The 25,424-nt window shown below is 41.2% G+C and overlaps 1 protein-coding gene across 5 annotated transcripts in view; it reads left to right on the plus strand.

The window, feature by feature from the left end:
- SLIT3 (slit guidance ligand 3) overlaps positions 1-25,424 on the plus strand; it is a 938,430-nt gene that overhangs the window by 820,178 nt on the left and 92,828 nt on the right. For all 5 annotated transcript variants that reach the window (XM_019534858.1, XM_019534861.1, XM_019534859.1 and 2 more), the window contains one exon: positions 123-247. In XM_019534858.1, coding sequence (XP_019390403.1) covers positions 123-247 — 125 coding nt within the window. The remainder of the gene's footprint in view (positions 1-122; positions 248-25,424) is intronic.

Genomic DNA, 25,424 nt, shown 5'->3' on the forward strand with positions numbered 1-25,424 from the left:
GGTGCCACAAGGGGCACAAAACACAGAGTGGCGATGACCTGTGTATAGGACCCTGTATGTAGACTGAGAATAAATTTTGCAATCCACATATTCTCATAATACTTTCTGCTTTCATTTTCCAGGGCCAGTAGATATCAATATTGTTTCCAAGTGTAACCCTTGTCTCTCTGGTCCGTGTAAAAACAATGGGACATGCAATAATGATCCAGTGGAGTTTTACCGGTGCACTTGCCCATCCAGCTTCAAGGTAGGACTATAACTGAACTGTGTTAAAAGTCACAACATTTTCTATTATCAGTGGGTCATTTCAGTGGTGTACTACCTGAGGTCAATTTTACAGACAATTGAGCTCATAAATTCTGTACTTAACTTTGCACACCAAAAATCATTCACTCTGTGTGACAGAAAATGCACGTATTTGTTTTTTAAGATGTGGATGTACTAGTGAAAAGATTGAGGAGAATATAGAGCAGCAAATGACTTTTGGCACTTGCAGAAAAAAAAAAAACCTTACTTTGGAGGCAGTCAGTTCTGAGGAAGGGAACTGGAGTCTAAGGATTTAGGATTCTTTTAGTCCAGCTCCTGGCTTCGCCACTGACTCTCTGTAGCCTTAGCCGAGACACAGTCTGTTTCTCTCCCCTTTGATTAAGAGTGATTGGGTCTAATTCTCTAATCTCTTGCACCTTGTGAAGTACAAGATGCACAAACCCATGCAAGATGCAACCACTTGAAAGATTCTGAATAAGTGGAGTGTTCTGTGTGTGATAGCCTCCAGTTCACACCCGTTTTGCACAGATGTAATGGACTACACAAGCTGGTGAGGAATCAGGCCTATCAGAGTTGTGATTGTTAATATCTGTACTGTAAGTAGATCATGTGAAATCTTATAGATGTGAAGTTCTATTACCCCTGCAAGGAGAATATAGCTGTATCAGAGACAGAGAGAGAACAAGCTTGTCAGTTCCTAGGGAGCATATTGGAGCATCTCTTGAGCAGTATCATGTCTTCACTGCTGCCATATAATTTCCATTGTCAATCCCAAGAAGAATGTGCTGTTAGAACAGGAGTGGGCAAAGTCCAGCCCACAAGCCAAATCAAGCTTATGATGGACTCCATTTGCCAGCAGTCCTTGTGGCACTGTCTCTTTCTGGCTGCTGCTGCCAGACCTAGCCCCAGTACCTGAGCATCCCGGCCCATCTACCCCCCACTCGGGGAGGGACCTGCACAAGCAGGATTCGTGGCCAGGTAGCTGGGATGGGGCCACAGCCAAGAGCAAGATGGGCAGGCAGCACTGGGGAGACCGTAGGATTTTGGAGTAATAACAGCCACGTGACTGCATGGGGCCGGGGCTGAGGCCAGGGCACAGCTGCAATTCACTGCCTGCACACCCCTGTGATGAGCAGGGGTTCTACAGGCAGGGGTGTGCAGGGACTGGATCAAGGCTCTGCCCAGGCCCCATGTTGTCACTGCCACAAGATCCTGGCCCCAGAGCACCTTCCCACCCAGCTGTGAGCCCTGCCTATACCACTCCCAGCCAGTCTTCATGGAGACCCTGGGAGCACAGGGCCATGAAAGTACCCTGATTCTGCAGCCCCATGCTGTCATAGCCCCATGCTCCCAAGGTTTCAATGAAGACAAGCTGGGAGCAGTGCAGGCAGGGGCTGCTGGGAAATAGAGTCTGCCACTGGCCACATCCACCATTTTGCCCACCCCTGCATTAGAACATAAGGCTACATGCTGCAGTTCTTCCCAGTTGTTGATATCATTGGGAGCTTAATGCAACCAATGAGGTTAGCGTAAGGAATAAGGTATGAGTTGGAGCATAGTGCAGAATGGGGTGTCCCCTTTTAATTAACAGGTGGGTGGGCATTAGTCACAGGCTTTATATTTTGTGATGAAAAGGGGATATCTGACTTAGAAAATGTTTTAGTCAGGGTGGATAAAAATCAATGATTTTAAAAATATATTTATTTTAAAATTGCATTTTGATTAGATTTTTTAATGGTATTTTAATGGAAATTAGATATTTTAATGCTATGTTTATTTTTAAGATGCTTTAAAAAAATAAACATATATAAAGATAGTTTTAATTTAAGATATGTTAAACCTCAAAGATATCATCATGGAATAGGGATTATAACTTCTCATTATATACTATTTGAGACAATATATTTATAGAACCTTTTAAAAACTTTTATAAATAGGTCACAACAAGACATAGACTATATTAGGGGCCCAATCTTACAGGGTTCCCTGAGGCTCCTGTATAGATTAGTAAAGATTAAAGAAAAACACTCTACCCAGTTGGACTCAGTGCTCATTCTAGAAGATCCCATTAAGTGTCTCTGTAATGGTTAGTCTCAGTTCTCAAACTGGTTTTGTGTCTCCAGAGATCATAGAGGTAGACCAGGCTCTTTGAGTAGATATGGTATCTTTTATTAGACCAGGGGCGGGCAACATATGGCCTGCAGGCCAGATCTAGCCTACCAGGCCATTCTATCTGGACCACAGGGCACCTACAGAATTAATATTTATCTACTTCAAGCTCCCTGTCAAATCTGACAGGAGCCAGGGGCAGTAGGGCCCAGGAAACACTGGCAGGAGTCAGGAGAAAGGCCAGCCCGGGCCTGCCCCCAAACCCCTCCAACCTCCGCACCCCCACACACAGAAGTGTCTGCCTGTGCTTGATTTCTCTTCATGCGGCTGCTCCAGCATCACGTGACCCAAACCCCATACCTACCCACACCCTATATATCCACACACACACCCACATGCTTCTTCACCCCGTACCCATCCTCCCCCACAAACCCCCCTACTCACACCCACAGCCCCCCCACACCCACACAGTTTACAAGAGTAAGACTTCATTTTAAGTTATTGTGTGATCATGTCTATGAACACTACACAAACACATGTAAATCGGGACAAAAAGATTTTTTTAAATCAAATTAATGAATGTTGTAGATATTTGATTTTTAGAATATAATTTGGTATTTTTCTGGTTCTGAGATGGCAAAACCGCTTGCTAAAAGGAGCATTTCTGGGAGCAAGGGGAGGGACTTCTGGTGACAAAGGTCAGGGGGTTAAGGGGCAGGACTTCTGGTCCCAAGATGGCAACCAGGGGGTGGGGCACCTGTCAAGGGGCAGGGCTACCCACGAGTCCCTTAACAGCTTGCCAAAACTCAGTAAGCGGCCCTCCACCCAAAATAATTGCCCACCCCTGTATTAGACTAACTAAATAGTGGGAAAAATTGTTCTTTGCAAGCTTTCAGAGACAAGCACCATTCTTTAGGCATAGGGCGTTTGTTGTCTCCAGAAACAACATTCTTGTTAACAGCAGTATATGGAAATGAGAGATAACAGACATGATTACCTACCCATCAGCCCTCTTGTCTCTGCAAGTTTGTGTACACACAGCCAAGCCCTTACCTTTCTCTAAAAGTGCAAAGTTTCAAGAAGTTAAATGAACAAAGGATATCAAACGACAAGAATGTACTTTTTACAGAAAACAATGATTAAATCGAGGCTTCCTGACCAGTGATTTAAATTGTGATTTAAATCATGCATACAGTTAAGTGTGGTCCAGGGATTCCTGTCCAGTTAGTACTGGCTTATTCACATTGCAAAAACAACATTAAAAACTTCTTGGACTTTTATTAAACATTGCAGGGAAAGAAGGGAAAAACAACTCTAACAATATTCTTGATCGCACATAGCTGTTTGATAGCTTTTTACATTATATTAAAGATTGTATTAACTGCCTTTAAAGGCAAAAGAGAAAAATGAGTCTATTGAGATAGTTTGGCTGCTCCTGTTCAAGTCCAGTCCTGTTTCCTTGAAGACAGAGTACCATACATACACTTACAGATGCCCATGCAAAAAACGATAGCAAAAAAGATAGTGAGAGAAGCTTCTGTCTCCTGGTGGTGATTTTTACTGCTCTCAGTGCTGGAAAGACAAAGGCCAGCACACTGTATAACCAGTTATTCTGAGACCTGACAAACTTGCTTCAGCAGCAGGCTATGAATTTAGTTTTTTCACAGGTCACTGGCTCAGAGCAATATTGCAAAAGAAATAGCCTTGTCCAGCTGAATCAGCCCCTTCTTAAACAGAAAGCAAAACAGAGGGAGGGAAGAAAAGAAATGAGGTGGGGAAGAAAAAGAATAAATAAGGAGTATTGTGACAGCAAGGATCTGAATTTCACAACCCACATGCTATTGAAGATGTAGTAGAAGCTGATGACATCATTTCCCTTTCTGGCCTCATTTGGTCAGGATGTCTTTCAAAAACAAGGTGATGAAGGAGCAAACACATCATGATGAATTCCACAAAACACTGGGAGGCAGTAAGGCTGCACACTCTTTCCAATCCAACCATTATTATGCTTATTTATACACAAAGTCTGGGAAGGGGTGGCTTTTTGACAATAACCAGTCAAAACATATCAAAGTAATTTCAACTATAAATAATATGTCCCATATCCAGAACTTTTCATCTCTTTGTCATAAAAACTGATGACTTAGCCAGGATCCCTGAAACATCTCTTCTTGTAATTCTTGTAACTAGAACAGTTTAATTTGTACCAATATATTTGAATTCAACTTTTAGTGATTTTTAACAGATTTACGTAGAAAAAGTTTGAGTTTGACATTTTTACCTTGGACAACTGAAAGTAAAAGTCTTTGTAGAACAATCTTCCTTATCTGTATGTTTTACTGGAGCCTCTCTCAGGAAAATTATCCACAACAAACTGCAAGTTCCTTTGTGTGGTCATTAATAGTAGCCTCATGGCACTAGTTGATTGAGAAAAATACCAAAACCAGATATTGAACCAGGAAACTTGTACTGAGTAAAAGGAGTTCTAGTAGGTCATTACTCTCTTGTAGCCTGCCATAGCACTATTCTTCCTGTCTAAGTTTCCTAAAGGAATTGCAATCACCCTTGCATCAGGGCTTTCTGCAGTGAGCTAACTTTTCTTTAAGGAGGCTTTTGACAGTCAACCATTGCCTTTTGCTGGTAACAAACTTAAAGATTAGTACCAGAGAAAATACAATACAAAAGAGTCTTTCACTTCTTCAAGACTATCTGTCTACTCTTTGAAATATTCTTACAGAGGACTGACTTTCAGAATCTCTCCCTGTTGGAAGGCATCCTTCTTCCAAGCACAAATCGAGGAGCCAACCCATCCGTCTGCAGGTCTCCTCTCCTAATGAACAGTCCCAGGCCTTTTAGAAAAACACATGACTCCTCAGCTCAATTTGATTCCCAGTCGATGAGTATCAGGCTGTGGGTACGGGATAGGGATGGACTGATCCTGCTGGAATTTGTCAGTAATGGCAATTTATGGCAGCGTTTTGGTTAATACTTCTGAGGGGACTCTGTGGTTATCTTATCTCCACATGTCAATGGAATGCAAAAGATTAGTAGGTCATTTTAAACATGCCAAATTGTATTCTTGAAATACAATGAAGCTGGAAGAATTTTAATAAAAGTCAAGTATTTTGATCAAGCTGGTAGGAAAATATATAGACTTGCCTCTCCATATTCTATATGCTTTACCCTAGAAATTGCATATTGTGCAGTAGCTCTCTGAATCAGGCTAGGTCAATTATAATGTTGATCAGGGATATAGTTTTTCTCCTGGTATTTTTGTCCTAGCTAACACCTGTAACATGCAAGCAGTTACATTGGCATTTTTTTGGTTACAGCTATGTCTCTATCCTTATCACTGTATGGAGGGCCTTGTTACACGGTACTTTTAGGCAAGGCTATGCAGCTGGAGTGGGGTGGAGCTTGGCAGTTCAGCAGCTGCAGTGTGGTAGCCCAAGGCCAGTTCCTGCTGACTCTGTGCTCTGGCAGGCTGTGCAAGGTCTGAGCGCTGGCTCCCCCAGCCTGGCTCACCCAGAAGCAGCCATGGTTGGCAGGCGCCTGAAGCCTCTGAGCCCCCGGAGGGATAGGTACAGGGACAGGATGGGACTTCCTACCCCCACTGGACAATAGCGTCATGTAGCATGAAGCATGTTGTGATGCTGTTGTGCAGTAGTAACGAACTACTGTACCATCATTGTCACCTAAAAGCTGTCCAGCAATGGTACTGCACAGTAAATCTGGTTAATCATTTAGTACTTGTGTATGCATGGACTAAAAGACTGTGCAGTAACAACTGCACAGTCAGCATTTTGTGTAGGCGCAGCTACTGTGTGACTCTTTCACTAAGCCAGACAACGCTAAGATGATTAATATTTGTTCAGCTTACAGTGTACGGTGTAACAAGGCCCCAACAAGTCTTTTCTAGATTAGACTTCAGTGTAGATCAGTGCAGGTGACGGGTAGTCAAAGCAAATTTTTCACCTTTCTGTGTGACTGCTTCACTAAGCCAAACAACACTAAGCCAATTAACATTTGTTCAGCATATAGCATAATGTGTAATAAAGCCCTGACAGACCTTTTCTAGATTAGAGCTTAGGGTAGATCACTTGTACCTAGACAGGTCTTTGTAGTTTTTGCAGTGAGTTAATTTAAACATCTTTACAATGTTTAGCCTTTCTTCTTCCCCTCCACTCACACTCACATTCTCAGGTGACATTCAGTGTATGAACCTCATCTGGGCCAAAACCTCTTCTATGCTTGCAAGCACCAAAATGTCATCCAAGCGTGGCAGAGAGCAAACAGACCTAGGCATGGCATTTAAACAAAGCTGACAGTTTAAAAATACTGACTGGTAACTAGTACAAGGAGAACTGGGGGAAATTTAATAAGTAAAATAAAGAACCCTCATCTTTACCACAGGTTTTTGAGTAAAAATGAAATTTGACAGGTCCAAATATAAACCATATGAAGGGAGCACTCTATCTCCATGAAGCTGTTCTCCACCAGAGATTCATGCTAATTCAATAACAATACCTTGCTTCCTTCTCACCAGCCAGCACCAAACAACTCTGTCCATCTGGAAGCTATTTCCCAGGCCTTGATAAATTGCCCTAAATCTGCCCTCTCAGCATTTGTTTTTCCTTGTTTGATGTAGGTTTGAAGAAAATCCTGTGTGGAGGAGTGCATCGATGAAGTAAAAAAAAAAAAATCTCTTATTTCAAATATAACCTCATGCCATTGAGCTAGAGGGTTTTTACAGTGTTCCCTGAGTTAGGATATACATTTTTCTGGGGTTTCAGCATTCATGGCAACCTTTAGAAAACCCTATGTACTACTTCATTGAAAACTGAGTGACCAGTTGCCCATCAGTTTATGGTATCTTCTTCTGGTTGCTGTGGAAAATATGATCATGGAAGTAATAGACCCACAATCTCTTTGCATTACCAGATGTAAGGGTGGTCCAAATAAAACTTCATTTGATGTTCTTTGAAGTCTTTCTCCTTATTGAAATGCACATCAATCAGTTGCTTGTTAGAAGTGTACTTTTTTGTAAAGCACTGTATATTTCAAGTTTGGGAAGCCTTAAAGTCAGGTAACTAACAGATTGTTCAAACTCCACATCTGAATTGACAGACCAGTAGGCAAGACAATTCTGTTTAATGAAGACAGAAGTATAGATTGCCAGTTTTAAAATGGGCAAAACTAAGTGCTGATAGTTATCTCTGCTGCTGCTCTCTCCACAGGTTCATTGATGAATGTGTTTGTTATAGATAAACCATGTAGAAAACCTTGCCTTCAGGATTTGCTCTTTAAAAAGGGTTTCTGTGTAGTCAGTGGATAGTATAAGAGTGCCACCTGTGGGGACCAACAGGATTTACTAGGAATAGCTTCAGGATGTTATACAAGCTATCTGAAGCTATGGAACTTAAGTTTACTTAATGCAATTTCCATAGAAATCCTGACACCTTACACTTTCATACTAAATATACATACATATTTACAGTTTTATCACCTCCTCTTTTCTGTGTAGAACTATGTGATATTTAAAAAAAGATGTTCTTGCTAGGACATGGGGGATGAAGTGACATAAAATGGGTTCTGAACTACTTCTCTCTGGTTTTTCTTTGCCTCAAATGCTGAGCTGTGTTAACTAGAAAATAGCAGAGTTTTAATTCACACATCCTATTGAGTAAGTGCTTTATACAATCACTATGAGATGCAGCACAAAGGATGTGGATAAGTTAGAATGAAATATAATGACAAGCAAATTGGGAGGTTATTTGAATGAGTTCTCAGAGTAGGTATAATAGGAAAATCTGAAGAAAATGATGGTAACAATAACCGGATGAAAAATGTTCTGCATTTAAAAGCTTGTCTAACTCTATTCCAAATATGCAGTTGGTCCAATAGAAGATATCCCTAAAAAACACTAAGAAATCCTCGTCTCTTGCTAAAAATAAGTGCATTCTGACTGCTGTTCTCTGATAACAATATAAATGGATATGTATGACATGGAGTCTTTTATTAATTCTTTTTAGTATCTTCCTTCTAGTCCAAGCTTAGGCAGAAATCAGAAAAAAAGAATCATCAACATGAATTTAGTAATAATGTTATTAGCCTCCCTCCCCCACAATTAAAGGAAGGGCAGAACATGCTGTGCCTAATATGAAGGAATAAGTCAAAATAAGGATATTTAAGGGAAAGAGTATCTCTTTCCTGCCATTGTGCTCTCTCTAAAGTATGATTGCTTGACTAGAATGAAACCCAGATCGGAGTCTAACCAAGCTGTGTAATCCAACTCTTTCATCACTTTGCAAGTCACTCTCTCTGAGGGTGAAGGTGAATATTATTTAGAAAGTACAGAGCATAAAACACACAGCCCATATCTTAAGCATCACTGATGTTACTGAAGTGAGGTCATCACACTATGGTTTCACAAATTCCACTTGCTTTCAGTTCCATTCTAGATTTAAGTTCAAGGAATATCCTAATTTACACATACCATATCATCACATACCTGTTGTTCTGATCATCACATACCTGTTGTGCTGTTGTAAGGCCCCATTTGCCATTTATAATCCAGTAAGAAAATACTGAGCTGGGACAGAGGTGCTCAACCTCCAGCCCACATGACATAGCTCTGCAAGTTGGATCTCGCATCTGGCCTGCAGGATCCAGAAATTTGACAGCAGGGGAGTACTGGCAGTTAACACTGCCACCACTTCATTGCTTGAAAATTTACAAGTCAAAAGGGCCGGATGACATGGCCCTATACATGGGGCCAGAGCTGCAGGCAAAACCCAGATTGGGACCCAGTCCAGCACAAAGGGCCCAGGCAAGACCAGGGGCCCAATCTGGTGCGGGGGCTGTGCCATGCACCAGGGGTGTATGAAAAAGGCCGTATTCAATTCGGATTTGGCCCAGATCAGGGGACAGCAACTCTATTCATTGATTCAGATCACTGTCCTGATTCAATTCAGCTGAATCTGAATCTAAAGATTTGATGCTGATTTAATTCAGCCCTACCATACATTAGGTTGGTCCCTCACCCAACTTGGGCTCTGGCTCTGCACACTGGATCAGGTCCATGGACTGATCTGGCCTGCAGGGCTGAGATGCTGGGCACCACTGATTCAGGAGGACAGTTCAACTGGAGAAGTCCTAGATGAGGCTCTGTGACATCATAGATGAAGCAGCTATTGAGACAAGACCCTCACTGTGGCATATTTTAGATGTGAAATTCAGATACTAATCCGATCAAAATTTTGCTCCGGTAACTATTTTTTCCCTTCACCAAAATCTAAGCTGGAAACATAGAATCCTGGAAGAGGAAATTATATGTTTCTTGAACACATGAAGTGCTAAATAAATAATGCCTAGGCACAGAGCAGGAAGTGCCTTAGAAATATTGTAAAATTAACAAAATTAACTCAAAAGCAAACAATTTAATGAAACATTTGCATACACCATCATTTTCTGAACAGCTTGAGTAGCTAAATGTTTTTAAAAGTCTGGCCTTGTTCATCCTGTGTTTGTCTAACTTCAGTTAGACAGACTTGAGAGGGGTTTGGATGGAGTAAGTGATCAGAGTTTAGCTTATGAGGTATGTCAGCTGTATGAGATAACATGTCAGGTCTCATTTCTTAGACTAATACCATTTGGAAATACAATTCCTTGCTTTTGTTTCTTTGGCTCTATTAATATATGTGTATAAATCTCCCTCTGCATTAGTCAGTGCAAGAATAAATCCACTAGTCTGAATTCCAGGAAGAGGAGACATTGGAAGGAACTCTTAAAGCTAGACTGCCTTCTTCCATATACGAAGGAGAGTTCAAACATGTCAGTCTTTACATGTTATCCTATTTGGGCCTCTCTTTCCATTAATGTGTCAGGATAGAGGGGAGAGGCAATGGAATGCAAGTATCTTGCCAAGTTTTATTAGTGTGAAGAAATCAGTGCAGCAAAACAGTGCTGCTGCTAGGTGGTTCTGCCTTAATAAATTAGATTCACATCCTCATTGTGATGCCATCCTTGGAAGCCAAGAGTGTTGTTTTTTTAAGTTACAATACTTAGAATGGTTATTAATGGATGTGGGAGAAGCATTTCCTGCTTGCTCCAAGATAATGAAAGCTTAAGAGGTTGAGAGATAAGGGAGTAGTAATGGTTGGCCTTTCAAAATAAAAGTCGCTGTATGTGAATACGAATTTTGTAGGCAAGGGCCAGTAGGGGTTGTAATTTCATACAATGCCCCACAGCAAGAATACTGGAAAGGGAAGGGGTAGTGTAGTGTTCCTGTACACTCTTACAAAATTTATTCAAGCTTCCCAAGATAGTACTGTGCATCAGTTAGCTATTGATTTTTCTGTGTGTCTTTTTCCCTATTACACAAGGTTTAGACAAGGTGGGGATTTACATCTACAGAAGCATAAAAATGAAAAGCTTAAGGAAGGATTACAGGCCACAGTTGCTGGCTGAAGGTACTGAGGCATATACATACCCACCAGGAGCCCTGTAATGCATTGTGGCATGGTCTAATGAGGAGTTTTAATAATGAATCCAAATCTGAGGAGGTGCTTCCATTTGCATTAGGGCTGCAAGAAAGCAGATGTTCAGCAGCTTGAGGCATTCACTTTGATTGTTCAATGTTGCATCAGAAATAAGAGGTGAGCAGCTAAATAAAGGTGACTTTAAATGAATTAGTGAGCTGGGAAGTTATGGCCCAGAATCTAGAGAAACAACTTACTGAATCATCTTCCACATCCTTCTGTCAATGCAGGACTGCTCCCCATTGTACCTTTACTAGCATTTTGTCCAATTCGCTTTATATGTCTGAAGTAATGAGGCTCCCCTCCTTTCTCTTTCCCATTCCACTCTCAGGAAGCTTTTATTCATGTTGAATTTGAATTTCCCTTTATGCTTAACCTAGTCATTGCCTTTGTTATTACACTAGGTATAAGTTCCTTTCCCTCCTTTGGGGTCCCTGTCCTTCAGCTGTTTATCAACTGTTCTATTCCTGCTTAGTCAGGGTCTGTGTATTTAACTCTTCATTTTTTTCTTAAAAATTTGGCTCACCAAATCCCAAAACCATAGTGAATCAACACAAGCAGATGGTCACCCAACACAATGCTCTGATATTCGAGCCTCTTGGGCTAGGCTCTCAACTGTTACCCTTAGGCTTTTCATGTTTAGCCTTGGTACTGACTATCTAAAGGCTAGGGACAGGCATTACACATAAACCAGTTTAAGTGATCAGAAACTGGTTTAACTCTGTAATAGAGCAGCCATTCAGTGCACATAACCCAGTTTCAAAATGGCTGAAACCAGTTTGAGATAAACCTAGTTGAATGTAGTATCAGACTTAATTGATTTGGCTCAAACCAGTTCATGCAATGTTGGTCCCAGACTCCTTTCTGGTTTAACTTAAACCAGAGTCCGTCAGTATCCCGGTATGCTGTCTGGGCTGGGCTCTCTGCTCCAGCAGAGCGGGGCTGGCACCACCCCTCTGCTCCCCAGCTGGAGCAAGGACAGGCAGGGGCAGGAGTCTGGCCAGAGAAGGGTTTAATTCCCCCCCTCCCTATGCCACCAGCAAGGACCTGAGCCCAGTCTGCCAGGTGCTCCCCCCTCACTGCTGCAGCAGCAGGCCAGGATGGCCCCTGATACAGAGGAAGCAGGGAAGGGGGTTATTTCTCCTCTCTACCCCCAGGGGATCTCAGCCAGGTCTTCTGGCCCCAAGCACTGCCACCACTTGCTCCCTGTTTGGGCCAAGTGACGGAATAAGTCCCACTCGGACGCTGGAGGGAGGGGAAATAACCCCCATCCCTGCCCCCTGCAAGGGACCCTGGCAGTGACATCCATGTTCTGCAGCAGCTTTCCTCACCCTGCAGCCTGCTGCTTGGAATAGGCTCACACTAAGGGATATTGTGACAGGGGCTGCTGCCTCTGTCATGGTTGCTTCCTCCCCAACCACTCCAGCAGCTGGGCAAGTGTGGGGCCAGATGCCGGCCGGCAGGGTCCCATGGGGAGGTGGGACAGGAACAGGGGTTATTCCTTCTGTCTGGCGTTTGGCGGAGGGGACAGAAGGGACCTTATTCCACTGCTTGCCCCAAGCAGGGAGGGAGCAGTGGCAGTGGCAGTCAGGGCAGACAAACCCAGCTGCAGTGCCCCGGGGGCAGTGGGAGTAGAGAGGGAAATAACCCTCCTCCCTGCCCCCTCTGTCTCAGGAGCCATGGTGGCCCACCACTGCAGCAGCAAGTGGGGAGTACCAAGCAGACCTGGCTCAGGTTGCTGCCAGTGGGACAGGCAGGGGGGAATTAAACCCCTCTCTGGCCAGTTCAGTCCAGGCTGGCCCTACCCCTTCCCCCCAGCACAGCTTCCCTGCAGCCAAGGGCATATTCCAGCACCCCTGGCTCCCGGCCTGAGCAACCTGAGTGAGGCCTGAGTGCCTCAGTCCAAAGGGAATGTCTCTGCTGTTACAAACCAGTTCAACCTAGCCAGGTTAGACTAACCTACAAAGACTTAATCAATTCAGGCTTTGGCTTTTTGAATGTCTGTCCCTAGCCAAAAGGGTACAGCCCTCTAGCCAGTTCCATTGCTGAGTAAAGTTTGGTAGTATTACCTGTACTTTGAGGGTAATTGCTTATTTTTGCATTCCTTGGGAATGACTTAATTGATGAATCTGCTATAGGCAGTTTAAGTCTGTAAGGAAAACAACTTTAATTAAAAAGTCAAAGTAAATCACTTACCGTCAAACAGAACTAGTAGGTTAAGGATGTATCTAACCTAAGACTGAACCATTTGGTCCTTTAATTAATGACCAACTGGTACATCGCACAAGTGATATGGTTGTCTCCAAGCTTCTGCCTCTTTGACTCTCTCATACTGTCTGTTTTTGCCAACCAGCATCAGTAGCAGTTGCTAAGCCTTACACAGGTTGTATAGACTTTCTCCAGTGGAAAAAGTGTGTTGGCAAAAGCATGTTAAGTCAATTTACATTTACACTAAGGCTTTAGCAGAAGTAGAAATGTATCAAAAAATAAAATCATATGTTAACAAAAGATTCTAGGATATAGCTGGTCTCAGCAAACTGGACTGGCATGGCCGCTCTGAATGAGCTAGCTTGGTGCTAGAAGCGGTGAGCAAGACCACATTAGCACAACCCTCACCAATACCAACTCATAAGAACCATGACTTCTTGATGGGCAGTATCTAGTCTTTAAAAGTTGTTTTTGTATTTTATGCATTAAGAAGAGAGGTTCTGGGTTTGGATGGAAAAGAGCGAAATACAAATTTTCTCAGCAGCTCAAGGGGAAAAGCATAATGGCATAAGGTTTGTTTAATTTGCCCCCGAAGTCATGGTGAGAGAAACTATTTTCAAAGCTACCAGCAGTTCCCATTCAGTCAAGCACGAAGTTTAGGCTTTAGAGTCAAATTGCTGAAGCTTAAGTGCATCAGTGGGTACCAGTGGAATTTTTCACATAGGTAAGTGCTTGGCTAAATTAGAGCCTAGGAACATCTCAGTTTAAGATTCATATGTTTTGAACAAGCCCATATTAAATTTCAGCTCCTGTGGTGGTAGCTAGGCTGCCTTCATACAACAAAAGTGCAGTTACTGATTTTGTTATTATTCTTAGTTTTAAAAGGAGAAAAAGTGGTTATCTTTTAATTTTTTTTTTTTTTATTATTACTTGCTGTTTCCAAAATGACTTAACCCAAGTGATTTAACCATGCCTATGCCCAGCAATGGAGTGTGACACTACCTATGGCTATCACTCTCACATGGTCTTTTGTGATGTGGTAACATATTCTGATGTTACAACTTTTATGAGAGAAATGAATCACACCAAAGTAGTATTTTTTTCAGCATGAAAATCACATTCTTGTCTGAAAATGTTGCATCTGTTATTCCTGGTGGTATCTACAGTCACCTATAATAAATAAGGCTTTAAACTAAGATTGCTGGGGGATGGGGAAACACTCACTGAAGCATGCCCGGGGACCACCACACAAGAAAGCTTCAAAGTTGGGGACACTTGGAGAGCCGCTCTTGCAAGAGCTGAGGAAATGGTTCTCAATTGGAGGACTCAGGTGCCTGTACACTAATACCAGGAGCATGGGGAACAAGGAGGAGGAGCTATCCTTTCTACTCTCCAGTGGGCATTACAATTTAGTGGGGATTCTGGAGACCTGATGGGACTCCTCACATGATTGGAACATAGCTATAGAAGGCTATGCCCCGCATAGAATAGACCGAACAGGGTATAAAGGTGGAGGTGTAGCTCTCTATGACAAGGGACAGACATTCAAACAATGGCCAGCACTTTTAGAGAGCAGATTAGAAAAGATAAGGCAGCAACTGAATTTAAACTAGCAACAGAAATCAAGGACAATAAGAAGTCCTTCTTTCGGTATATAGAGAACAGGAGGAAAACAAATGGAAGCCTGGTGCCACTGCTTAACAACACAGGACAGCTGGTTACTGACACTCAGGAGAAAACTGAACTCCCGAATGACTACTTTCCTTTGGTATTTCACTGAACTAAAGGGAAAATCATGCTAGATAGGGTACAAAATGGGCATGGTGGGAATGACCGCCTTCCTACTGTTGATGTTAAGCTGGTGCATGATCCGTTACAAAAGTTAGACAATTATAAGTCAGCAGGACCAGATGAACTTCATCCAAGGGTGCTGAAGGAGCTGGCCAAAGTCATCGCAGGACCTCTGAGGAAACTTTTCCAGAATTCATGGCAGTTGGGGGAGGTCCCTGAAGACTGGAAAGGCCAATGTTGTGCCCATCTTCAAGAAGGGGAGTAGAGAGGACCTGGACAACTATAGGCCAATTAGTCTAACTTTTATCAAAGAGAAAATCCTGGAAAAATTAATCAAGTTATCTATATGTGATACACTTGCTGAAGGTAGGATTCTGAATGACAGCCAGCATGGCTTCATTGTGGGCAGCTCTTGTCTTACCAACTTCATCTCCTTCTATGACCAGGTAACTTGCCACCTGGATAAGAGAGAAGAGGTCGACACTGTATACCTGACTTCCGAAAGGCCTTTGATCTGGTATCCTATGATGTTCTCATGGGAAAATTGAAGGATTGTGGGCTTAACTGCTTGACAGTTAGGTGGGTAGGAAGCTGGCTGAGGGGTAAGACCCAGAGAGTCCTAATGAACTGTGTTGTCCTGGTGAGAAGTGGTTAGTGGTGTCCCTAAGGGGTTGATGCTTCGTCCAGTGCTTTTCAACATCTTTATCAATGATTTGGATGTGGGGGTGTAGAACTCACTGGCCAAGTTTGCGGACAACACCAAGTTATGGGGGAGTGTGGTCATGCTTGAAGATAGGCTGCAGATATAGATGGACCTAGACAGGCTGGCAAGTTGGGCGGATTGAAACCAAATGAAGTTCAACATTGAAAAATGTAAAGTGCTCCATCTGGGGATGAACAATTCCCAACATACTTACAGGCTCGGTGGCGCCAAACTGACTAGCACCATGACTGAAAGGGACCTGGGGGTAATAATAGACCATAGTATGAACGTGAGCCATCAGTGCGATGCCGTAGCCAGCAGGGCAAATAATACTCTGGGATGCATCAATTGGTGCATCTCCAGCAGAACCAAGGAAGTGATTCTTCTGCTTCACTCAGCATTGGTGAGATTGCAGCTGGAGTACTGTGTCCAGGTCTGGGTGCTGCTGTGTCCAGGACATGGAAAAGCTTGAGAGAGTCCAGAGAAGTGCCACCCATATGATCAGAGACTTGCAAGGCAAACCATACAAGGAAAGGCTGAGGGACTTGGGACTCTTCAGCCTAAAAAAGAGAAGACTAAGAAGGGATTTGATAGAAGCTTACCACTACATCAGGGGAATACATCAAGGGCTCGGTGAACACCAAACAGGAGTAATGGCCACAAATTCCTGGAAGACGGTTTCAGGATTACCACTAGGAAAAACTTCTTCACAGTCAGGGTGTCAAGACTGTGGAATAAACTCCCTCCAGAGGTGGTGCAATCAGCTACCCTGGAAATCTTCAAGAAGAGATTGGATGGTCACCTCGCTGGGGTTACCTGACCCCAATTGTCTTTCCTGCCTAGTGCAGGAGGGTCCATTCTGGCCTTTTACAATCTATAAATCCATAATAGAAAATGAAAGCACTGGCCCCTCTTTAATTTTTTTCTATTACAATTCTGAAATTTTAATGAAATCCTTCTTTGTCCATTTGTTATAATTTGTACATAGTATGTCTGCGAATATCTATATAAGGGCATTCAGGAGTACTGGATTTATTTTTAACAGGAGCTAGGATATTGATTAGCTTAAGTTAAATTAAGTCTTTGGGAGTATTCCACAGGTGTTAGTCTTGGATTTAAAGCAGACTGCTTCCTGTCCATTAGTACAGTACACATACCTTCCTTTGTAGACTTTCCTTTCTCCTGATTGAAAGCCCTGAAACCGTTTATCCATAAGAAATGTTGCAGTGCAGTGGAGGTCCAAACACAAAATCTGGATTTACACAAGAGCATATATTATTGATAGGTAAACCTCAATTACCCCCAATAATCAAATTTCCTACTGATAGAGTTGGTGTCAGAATTTCTTTTGCTAATAGCTTACATCTTTACACCTTGACTTTGACAGTCATGTTCTGCATTACTAGCTACTAAGATAACGATAGGTGTAGCATACCCTGGAGAATCATAAATCTTTTTTATTTAAATAAAATGAGGCTTAAGAGAGCAGAATTGGCCTAATTTACTATGAATTGACAATTGTGATTTATTAACAAGGACAAGGAAGTCACTAAAAAGTGCTGCTGCCATGGCCAATTATTGTTTAATCAGGTGCCAGATGAAGCCAAACTGGTACAGAAGATAACTATGCAATGCTGAAGACATGGGGATATAAATAACTTTGTGCTGTATTTTTACTACAGTCACTAGTGCTGTGAAAGTTTTCAGAAGCATGTAAGTCATCCAAGTATGATGGTGGAACAAAAATGAAATAAATATATTGATTTTCATCTTTTCTCCTTCAATCACTTCTGGTGGTTTTTCCACTAATATTTCTCACCATGTGTTTGAACAATCCTGGGAATAATTTAAATTGGATTATTATGTCAGTGAAGCTTATAAGCATATATATAAAAAAGAAAAGAAAAATGTCTGGCTGGCTGGGTGAACAAGCTGGTCCAATTGACATCAAATCCATTCTGAAACTTAGTCCAAAAGCCAGAGGTGACCAGAATGATTTTTTTGATACATTTTAAGTTAATTAGATTATTAATAATAACTGTCTTAAAATACGACTTTTTAATAGTTAGGATAATTAGACATTAGATTATTTATCACCACAAGCAGTAATCTCATCTAGAGGTGGAAAAAACATGAAAGGTTGTGATAGAGTCGGCATTAACAAACAATAGGTGCTGCCTTTTTGTAACAGATGAACAAAATCTGTAGGAGTCACTGCTTCTACCTGGCAATCTAAGAACAATCAGGGCCAAAAGTAGTTGGCTATTGTCCATGCCAAATAATTTTTGTACATGCCTTTAGCAGATGGATCAGGCACAAACTCTGCCAAGACTTGTTGTTGCTTAACCCTGCCAACTAACATCATCTGCAGTTTATCCAAGCTGAACTTCAGTCACTGGATTTTGGGTAGATAATATAGGGTAAACTAGGAAACTGCATCACCTGGATGTGCTGAAAAACAGACATCTATCTGAGTGACTTTAGTTTTGTGAAGTGCAGTGATGTACGTGCAGTACCTCCCACAGCAATGTAATTTGCCATAAAATCCTTTATCTCAAGAGGTTTCCGTAGTAAAATATTAGTGGGACAGAATAGTACAGTGAATAAACTATTTTTCAGCTCTATATTTCATATCCATCCTTTCAAAGGAATTTTGATTAATCATGTATTTTAAAGCTATTTTAATTGTTTTATATGGAACATCTCTGATTATGTCACTGAGATCCAGGTATTTTCTTCACACAGAGATGCACCCAGTTTGATCCTCATATTCCCTTCTTTGAAGAGGTCCACCTACTTTGCAGCAGTTCACATTATAGGTTGACATGCTTTTTTAATGAGATTTTATTTGTACATTGCATTTAATTAAGTTCTCTTTAGTCTCAACACAGATAATATTGGTTTCTTATACAATTCAACAGCTTAGTGATATAACAGTTATAAATGGGACTTCATAAACTTACTTACCAAATGTATCTGTTAGCTATACTGACTGGATAGCTGACTTGATCCCATCATTTTGCTTAGCCGTCTTTTGTCAAACTCCTCTTGCTTCTCCTAATGTCTACTTACTATGTATCTTACCTCACATAGGTATTAAAAGGAAGCTGTTGTATACTTTGTTTCTATGTTTTTTCCCTTCTCAATGTCCTTTCAAAAGTTTGAACTTAATTTCCCTTTCTCAGAAAGGTGAGGGTTTTATGTTTGTTTGTTTTTGTTCGTTTTCTTTTTCATTTACTTGCAGCTAGATTTTTTTCCTCTTCTCTCACTCTGTCAGCCTATCCTTGGTTCTTATACAGGATAAAGACACATAGCTTTGTCTTGTTTTAGTTACCTCCTTGTTCATATATTCACTGATGCCTTCACCCTAAAATCATATCTGTGCAGGGGGACCTCTATGTCTTTGCTGAGTCCCACTGCCCCATGCAGGTATAGTTGCAAGACCAGAGCAATCAAAAAGGATATCACAGACATCAGCACACTAATGAAAACCAAGCTTAAGAATCTTGGGGTTTCCCTTACCAGTGAGATGGCTCTATGGCAGTGAGTAGAGTCATGCATTAATATCTGTCCTTCCTTAATTTCACAGCAGCAGATATTAAATTACTAAAACCAGTAGATATTGCAGATTTGGATGGCATTTCTGAACTAATAAACATGTAAAGGTAGTGTAAATTTTGGATTATCTGCTTGTAAGTTGCCCTTTAAGCTTATCCTGTGACAGATTTATTTAGTCTTCCCTTGTGCAGTAAAGATGGTTTATGACGCTTTGTTCTGAATATGGGTAAGTTGAGTAGAATGATATGAGGTTGTTAGTTGTGGGGTATGTGTGTGTTACTTTGATATTTGGAACATTAATGGATTCTATTATCAGTATGGCATTTTTGTAACTGGTGTTTTGGTGCATTATCTTTCCAAGTGTTAGAACTTCAATAGGCAGTGTGGCAGAATAAATCAGAGCTCCAAAAGACTGAAGTAAGGAGCTGAGCTGAGCCAGGGGTCAGGATCCAGAGGGACTGAAGTGGGAATAAAGTTGGGGTCTGCGATCCAGAAACTGTTGTCAGAACAGTCCCCCAAACCAGGAGATCTGAGATACTGGAGGCTGCCAGGCAGGAACATAAGCCAAGCTGAGGCCAGAGCAGCAAATGAGGCAGATGCAGGAAAAACAGAGCTGAAACTGTGCTGGGTCAAGACTGAGGTACATTGAGTAGCCAGAATATAGCTGCATAAACTGTCTTTAACTCTAGGGCCACAGCCCATCATGCCAAGCAGGTTAAACCACTAGCTTGCTCAGCCCTAGCCAGGACAGACCAGCTTTACAGGATGCTGAGCATTTAATTGATTGGTCTCCGTTGGTCTTCCTAGATCATATTTAAAAGTCTTTGAATTAGCTTTGAATTTAGTATCTGCAATAATATATGAAAACTGTACCATCTGTTTTCTGTATATTCAGTTTCAACGTGGTCTATTATTTATATAGTGAGAAAAGTTAAGAATTTGTATACATTTGCATGTAAACCTTTTTGTTTGTCCCTACAGTTCATTCTTCTAGATCGCTTTTGTGTATCAGTAAGAATGCAGTTATCTAGAATGAAGCTTTATTTTCAGCTTATGGAAGCCTTATAAATCTCTGTATCTCTCTGAGGCTGTGGAGTTCACTGTTCCTCTCATTCAAAGGGCCAAAAAGTACAGTGTTGTCTCCTGCTCTTTTTCCTGTTTCTCTGGATTTTGCCTACCTGAGTACTCTGAGCTCCTTTAGTCTCTTTCAAAGGAGGCACAAACTTCTCCCTAACTTCTTGTCATTGGTGATATCTTATGCCCACTAAGGAATTATACTGTTGTTTTTTTAACAAAATGATCTTTTATTGACTGCAGTCACCATATGTTACAGCTACAGGAAATTTCTCTTACTTACAATGTAGTTCTCCTGTTTACATGGAACAATCATTTTTATGCCGTCTGTTTTATCACTTTCTTTACCCTGAAAATATTGTCTCTGGTAACATTTCAATAACCTTTAAACTCAGCATGACTCAGTGAAGATTAATGTTACAGAGAACAGGCCAAGGAGGGATGGTGGGATTTTTCATCCTTTTATAAGGATAATTCCAATATTTCATTCTTAAAACAACATAAGGAATCAGCACTAGGTCATGTAACTTCATCTTTCTGCAGATAGTAGTTAGTGGGCATCCTCTTGATTATTTCTGGAGTTACTTACATGTCAGCTACCCCATGATGAAATGCGTTCAGTAGGTTTTTCCACATTTTCAGTAGGTAACAGTCTTTAAACCAAATTTGATCTCTGTAAATGAAGTAATTTCAACAGAGTTACTTCAAAGCTGAGGCAATTGTCCAATTTTTCTCTCATGTAACTAAGTTGAATTGGGACCCTTGCAAGATTTAAATAAAAGGGATTATTATATTTAGTTGTTTATCTCTTGACTTAACAAACCTCCAAATTTTTCTACTTTTCGGAACAAACACAAGTTTTCTTTTTCGTAAGTCACCTTCTAAAACCAGAGTAGAAAATGTAGTCCAGTAAACTTAGCTTGTGAGGCAGGCACATGCCTTTCCTTAAGAAAACTTATTACTAAATTGAATAATTCTGAATAGAAAACTTATCCAGGATATTTATCCTCTTGTTTAGGAACTATATGAGAACTGACTGGGTTCCTCTGTTTCTTTCATCTGTTCTTCATTTTATAAATTCTGAAAATTCCTTCATTATGAATGTGAAGAGCTTTTGAAGAATTAGGTGTTTGATCTGTATGTACTGATAAAATGGGACTTCAGGCATTTACTCCTTTGGTTAGTCAAAGGACACAAACTCTCATGGCAAAAATACAGAAGGAAAGTCTAAATTCAGTTTGTGCAAATTCTTGTGTACACGATTTTGAAATTTACTTTCCCAGAATATTTATGCTATTAAAATGCAGCTGGGCTATTTTCAGAGAGCATGTTTATGAAATATCTGAGTAGGGACAAATCAAGGTAGTTGAAAATATGGGCTACATTTTGATGGAAACACGTTTTCTTGCATACAACATACACATTTTTCCAAAATCAACTGCTTGAAATTGGAGTGTGCATTCTAAATAAAGGAAATACAGTGGGTGCATCCACACGTGCTTTACTGCTGAGTAGACTAATTAGCTCCATAGTAAAGCGTCACCATCTACATGTGCACTGATATTAGGACACAGTAAATTAATTAACTCTGCCATAAGATAATACTGTCGGGAACAGTACTATCTTATGGCAGAGTCATTTCCTAAGCAGAAACACACATGTGGCAATGACTGGGACTGCAGCAGTTTGAGTCAGGACAGAGCAGGCCTCAGGGTAGCAACAGTCTTGGGGGTTTAGCCACATGCCTCTGCAGTTTCAGCACTCTCATGGTCCAGCCATCCCGTCTGCCACACAATGCCGCCACATGGACCCTGGGGCTGGTCCCCACCCCAACTCTGCTGCCAGCCTGGGGCTGCTTCACCCCCACTTAAACTGCTGTAGTCCTGGGAGCAGCTGCCTGTGGTGCAAACTGCATTTATCACGTCACCTTAATAACATGGGTAGATGCACCCAGCAAGAGCAGCTTTTGTTGCTTTGCTGCTTAGCGAGATTAAGCAAAAGTAAAATCTGCACACGATCTACACTGTTAACAATGCCTTGATTTGAGGATGATCTCTACCACAGCTCATTGATGGGCTCTGTGGTGACACACAATCCACAGGGAACAAATCAGTGAGTATGCTTGGCTCTTTAGATGTTGCTACTCAGTTACTTACTACAAGGAAAGTTCCTTTTTCTTAAATCTGTCTTTCAAAAACAAGGTGCAAATCTTATCCAGATGTGCATTGTGTATGATAAAATACAGTGATATTACAGTATGTGGAATAGGTTCCTTAAATATTGCTATATATAGTAATAGTTTCTGTATCAGTAGGCCCTTGTTCTTCACTGGTGAAAGAAAGCTGCCTATGACTTACGAAGTAAAGCAGAGCCAGAGAAGTAATTTACAGGAAGTAATTTGACAAATTTTGGCTTTCTTTTTGTTTAAGAATTATCACAGATAATCAGACTTTTTTGTCTCTTGTAACTGTTGAGACACTTCATATGATAGCACTTCAGGCTATGGAGTATCTGTGAACTGCTTGATCTGAGGTTGCCCTTGTTTCTTCAGTTTGAAGTCTATCCTAAACCCATTGTGGTCAATGGTAAAAGTGCCACTGATTTTAGTAGCACAGGATCAAGCCTTCTTTGTGGCATGTGTTACATGCTGCTCCCTGCTTGCCTGACTCTTAGAAACAGGTAGAGGAAAATGCAAAATACCAGAATGCATAGCTAAATGAGTGTGCTGCTAAACCCTGCATATGACATTTAAGTTTTCCATAAACAAAATGATCATTCACAGAAACCAGTTTAAATGATTAACATGTTGTCAAAAACTTGTGTTTTTGAATAAAACAAATGTTTGCATCGCCCATGTTTGTTCTTGCCCTATTGTCCAACTCTCTATTGGCTTATGCCAGTTCTCAGTGGCTTTTTGCTGTTCATGCCATAACATTTTCCAGGACCAAATACAAGTAGAGGCCAGCATTGGATTCCAAAATTTCAGACAAGTATAGTGAAGAACAACTTGTTATGTATAACACAGTCCAGTACAATCGATTTTATTCAATGTAATCAATTTCAATCAGTGTTGAGTCTAAAACAAAGGAGTGAAGCTTTCTAAGTACCTCAGGTTGGGTTCTGTTCTCAGTTAGAGAAGTTTTCAACCAGAACAGTTCTTCTAAAGTTGGAGCAAATTGAGGTCAATGCAGGAATTCCAGCTTTACATGGGCACGTGTGAAGCCAATATATGGATGTGAATGTGTTTTGTCTGGCCAGCTGAGAAATGGAAACCATCATCAAAAATATTTCTAGGGTGTTGCATTTTGCCTTATCATCATTTATAGCAGAATTAGAAGCTCCTAAAAAGAAAGTATTTTAGTCAAAGACTAGAGGGATCCCCCAACCTATGCGTGTGATTTGTGTTTACCTTTTGAGGGCTTCTACCTCTTTCTCCAGTCCAGTCTTAATTCACACACCATTAGTCTTAGCACAAATGTTCAATATGAGCTGAGCTGAGACTAAAAGAAATTCTTTGTTTCCCTATTCTCATTGTAAATTGGAACCAGAGAATTGCCATAATTATTTGAAAGATATTTTTACCATGTCTTTAGGGCTCTTCTATGTGGAAGACAAATTAACTAAAGGTGTGAAGGCACATTAAAGCACATTATGAATGATGTTATTCAGTAGTAAAGGAGCCTTAGTTTGCTGTGGATTAATCAATACCAGTATTTTAAATAGTCTCATCTGTCTCAGAACAGTCACATATTTTCACAGTCTTTTATGTAATAAAATACTTCACATATATAGCACCTTTTTCTCAAGGACCTGAAGGTGTTGTGCAAACAATTGACTCATGTTTGCAAGAGAGACACAGGTGTCCTACTGCTTTCAAATGGGTTAAAGTAAGGTAAGATGGCTCTGGTTTACCTAATGCCATATGGTAAATTAGTGAAATAACAGCCTGACACAGCAGAACACATTGTCCAGTTTCCATGTTGCCAGAGGCCCTGGAAAACCAGCAACACAGGTATATTCAGTAAAAGACTGGGAACTGACTGCCAAATATGTGAGGTTAGAGGATGCCTTGGAAAAGAGATGCTCTCATCTTAACTTTGGTTCTTAATATTTTTACTATAAATCTCAAGCCAGTCTGCCTAACTGTATTAAAAGTAATGGGATTATGCTACATTGACTGTTTGAAAGACTGCTCTAAGGACGTTTTTAGGACTTTTAAAAAAAAACCCAAATGCTAGCTTTTTGTTTTGCTTGTTGCTATGGTTAGTTAACTCACAGAGTGTTTGCAAATTGTGATGCCAAGAGAACAGAGAGAGCATGTGAAATTGCAATGATATCTACAGTATTGAATCATCCGCAAAATACTCAGTTTACCAGGGATATGGAAAAGCATTTGCGTTGAACGTTTGAGAAATATTAAAGATGGCATGTTCCCAGCCTCCCTAGGGTAACACGACAAGCACATAGGATTTGCAACACAGATGGACAAAGGCATAGGCAACATTGCAGTGGGTGGCAGCCTATTAGCTCTGTGTGGCTGGCATCCCCTAAGTGCTGTGGAACACATGGTGCCAAAACAAAAGCTGCATGAGCTTCTCTCTTCACTTTCAACTTTCTCCCCTGAGGCCTCTGAGACTCAGTATTTCAAATGGAAGATGCCAAGATTTTTGGCAGATGCTTCAGTATGTATGAAGCAGAAAGAATCTGTGCCAGCTCCTGAGTAAAGCACTACTATGTCTGCTCCTCTGATACTTCATTTGGGGAGTGGCCTCTGCTCGTCCCCAGTGATTCCAGTATTTGATCATGTCTGTCTCTTCCTTTTTGGAACTTGATTTCCTGGACCCTTCACTTCAGATTCTGAACATCCAAAGAGCATTTCTGTTTTTTGACTGGAAGAACCATCCCCAGTCCATGGAGATCATCCCTACCATATACAAGGGAGGGCAGCTTCCTCTGGTCCTGTTCTACTGTCTGAGTCTAATCTCTCTTCAGTTTCTCCCTCTGTAAACATTATTTCCCATCTGATAGTGTAGTGGCATTTCACAGATTTCATAGATTTCATAGACATTAGGGCTGGAAGGGACCTCAGGAGATCATCGAGTCCAGCCCCTTGCCCAAAGGGCAGGAAGTCAGCTGGGGTCATAGGATCCCAGCAAGATAAGCATCCAATTTAC

The sequence above is a fragment of the Crocodylus porosus genome, unplaced genomic scaffold (genome assembly GCF_001723895.1).
Source record: "Crocodylus porosus isolate Cpor-Errol unplaced genomic scaffold, CroPor_comp1, whole genome shotgun sequence".
NCBI lineage: Eukaryota > Metazoa > Chordata > Crocodylia > Crocodylidae > Crocodylus > Crocodylus porosus.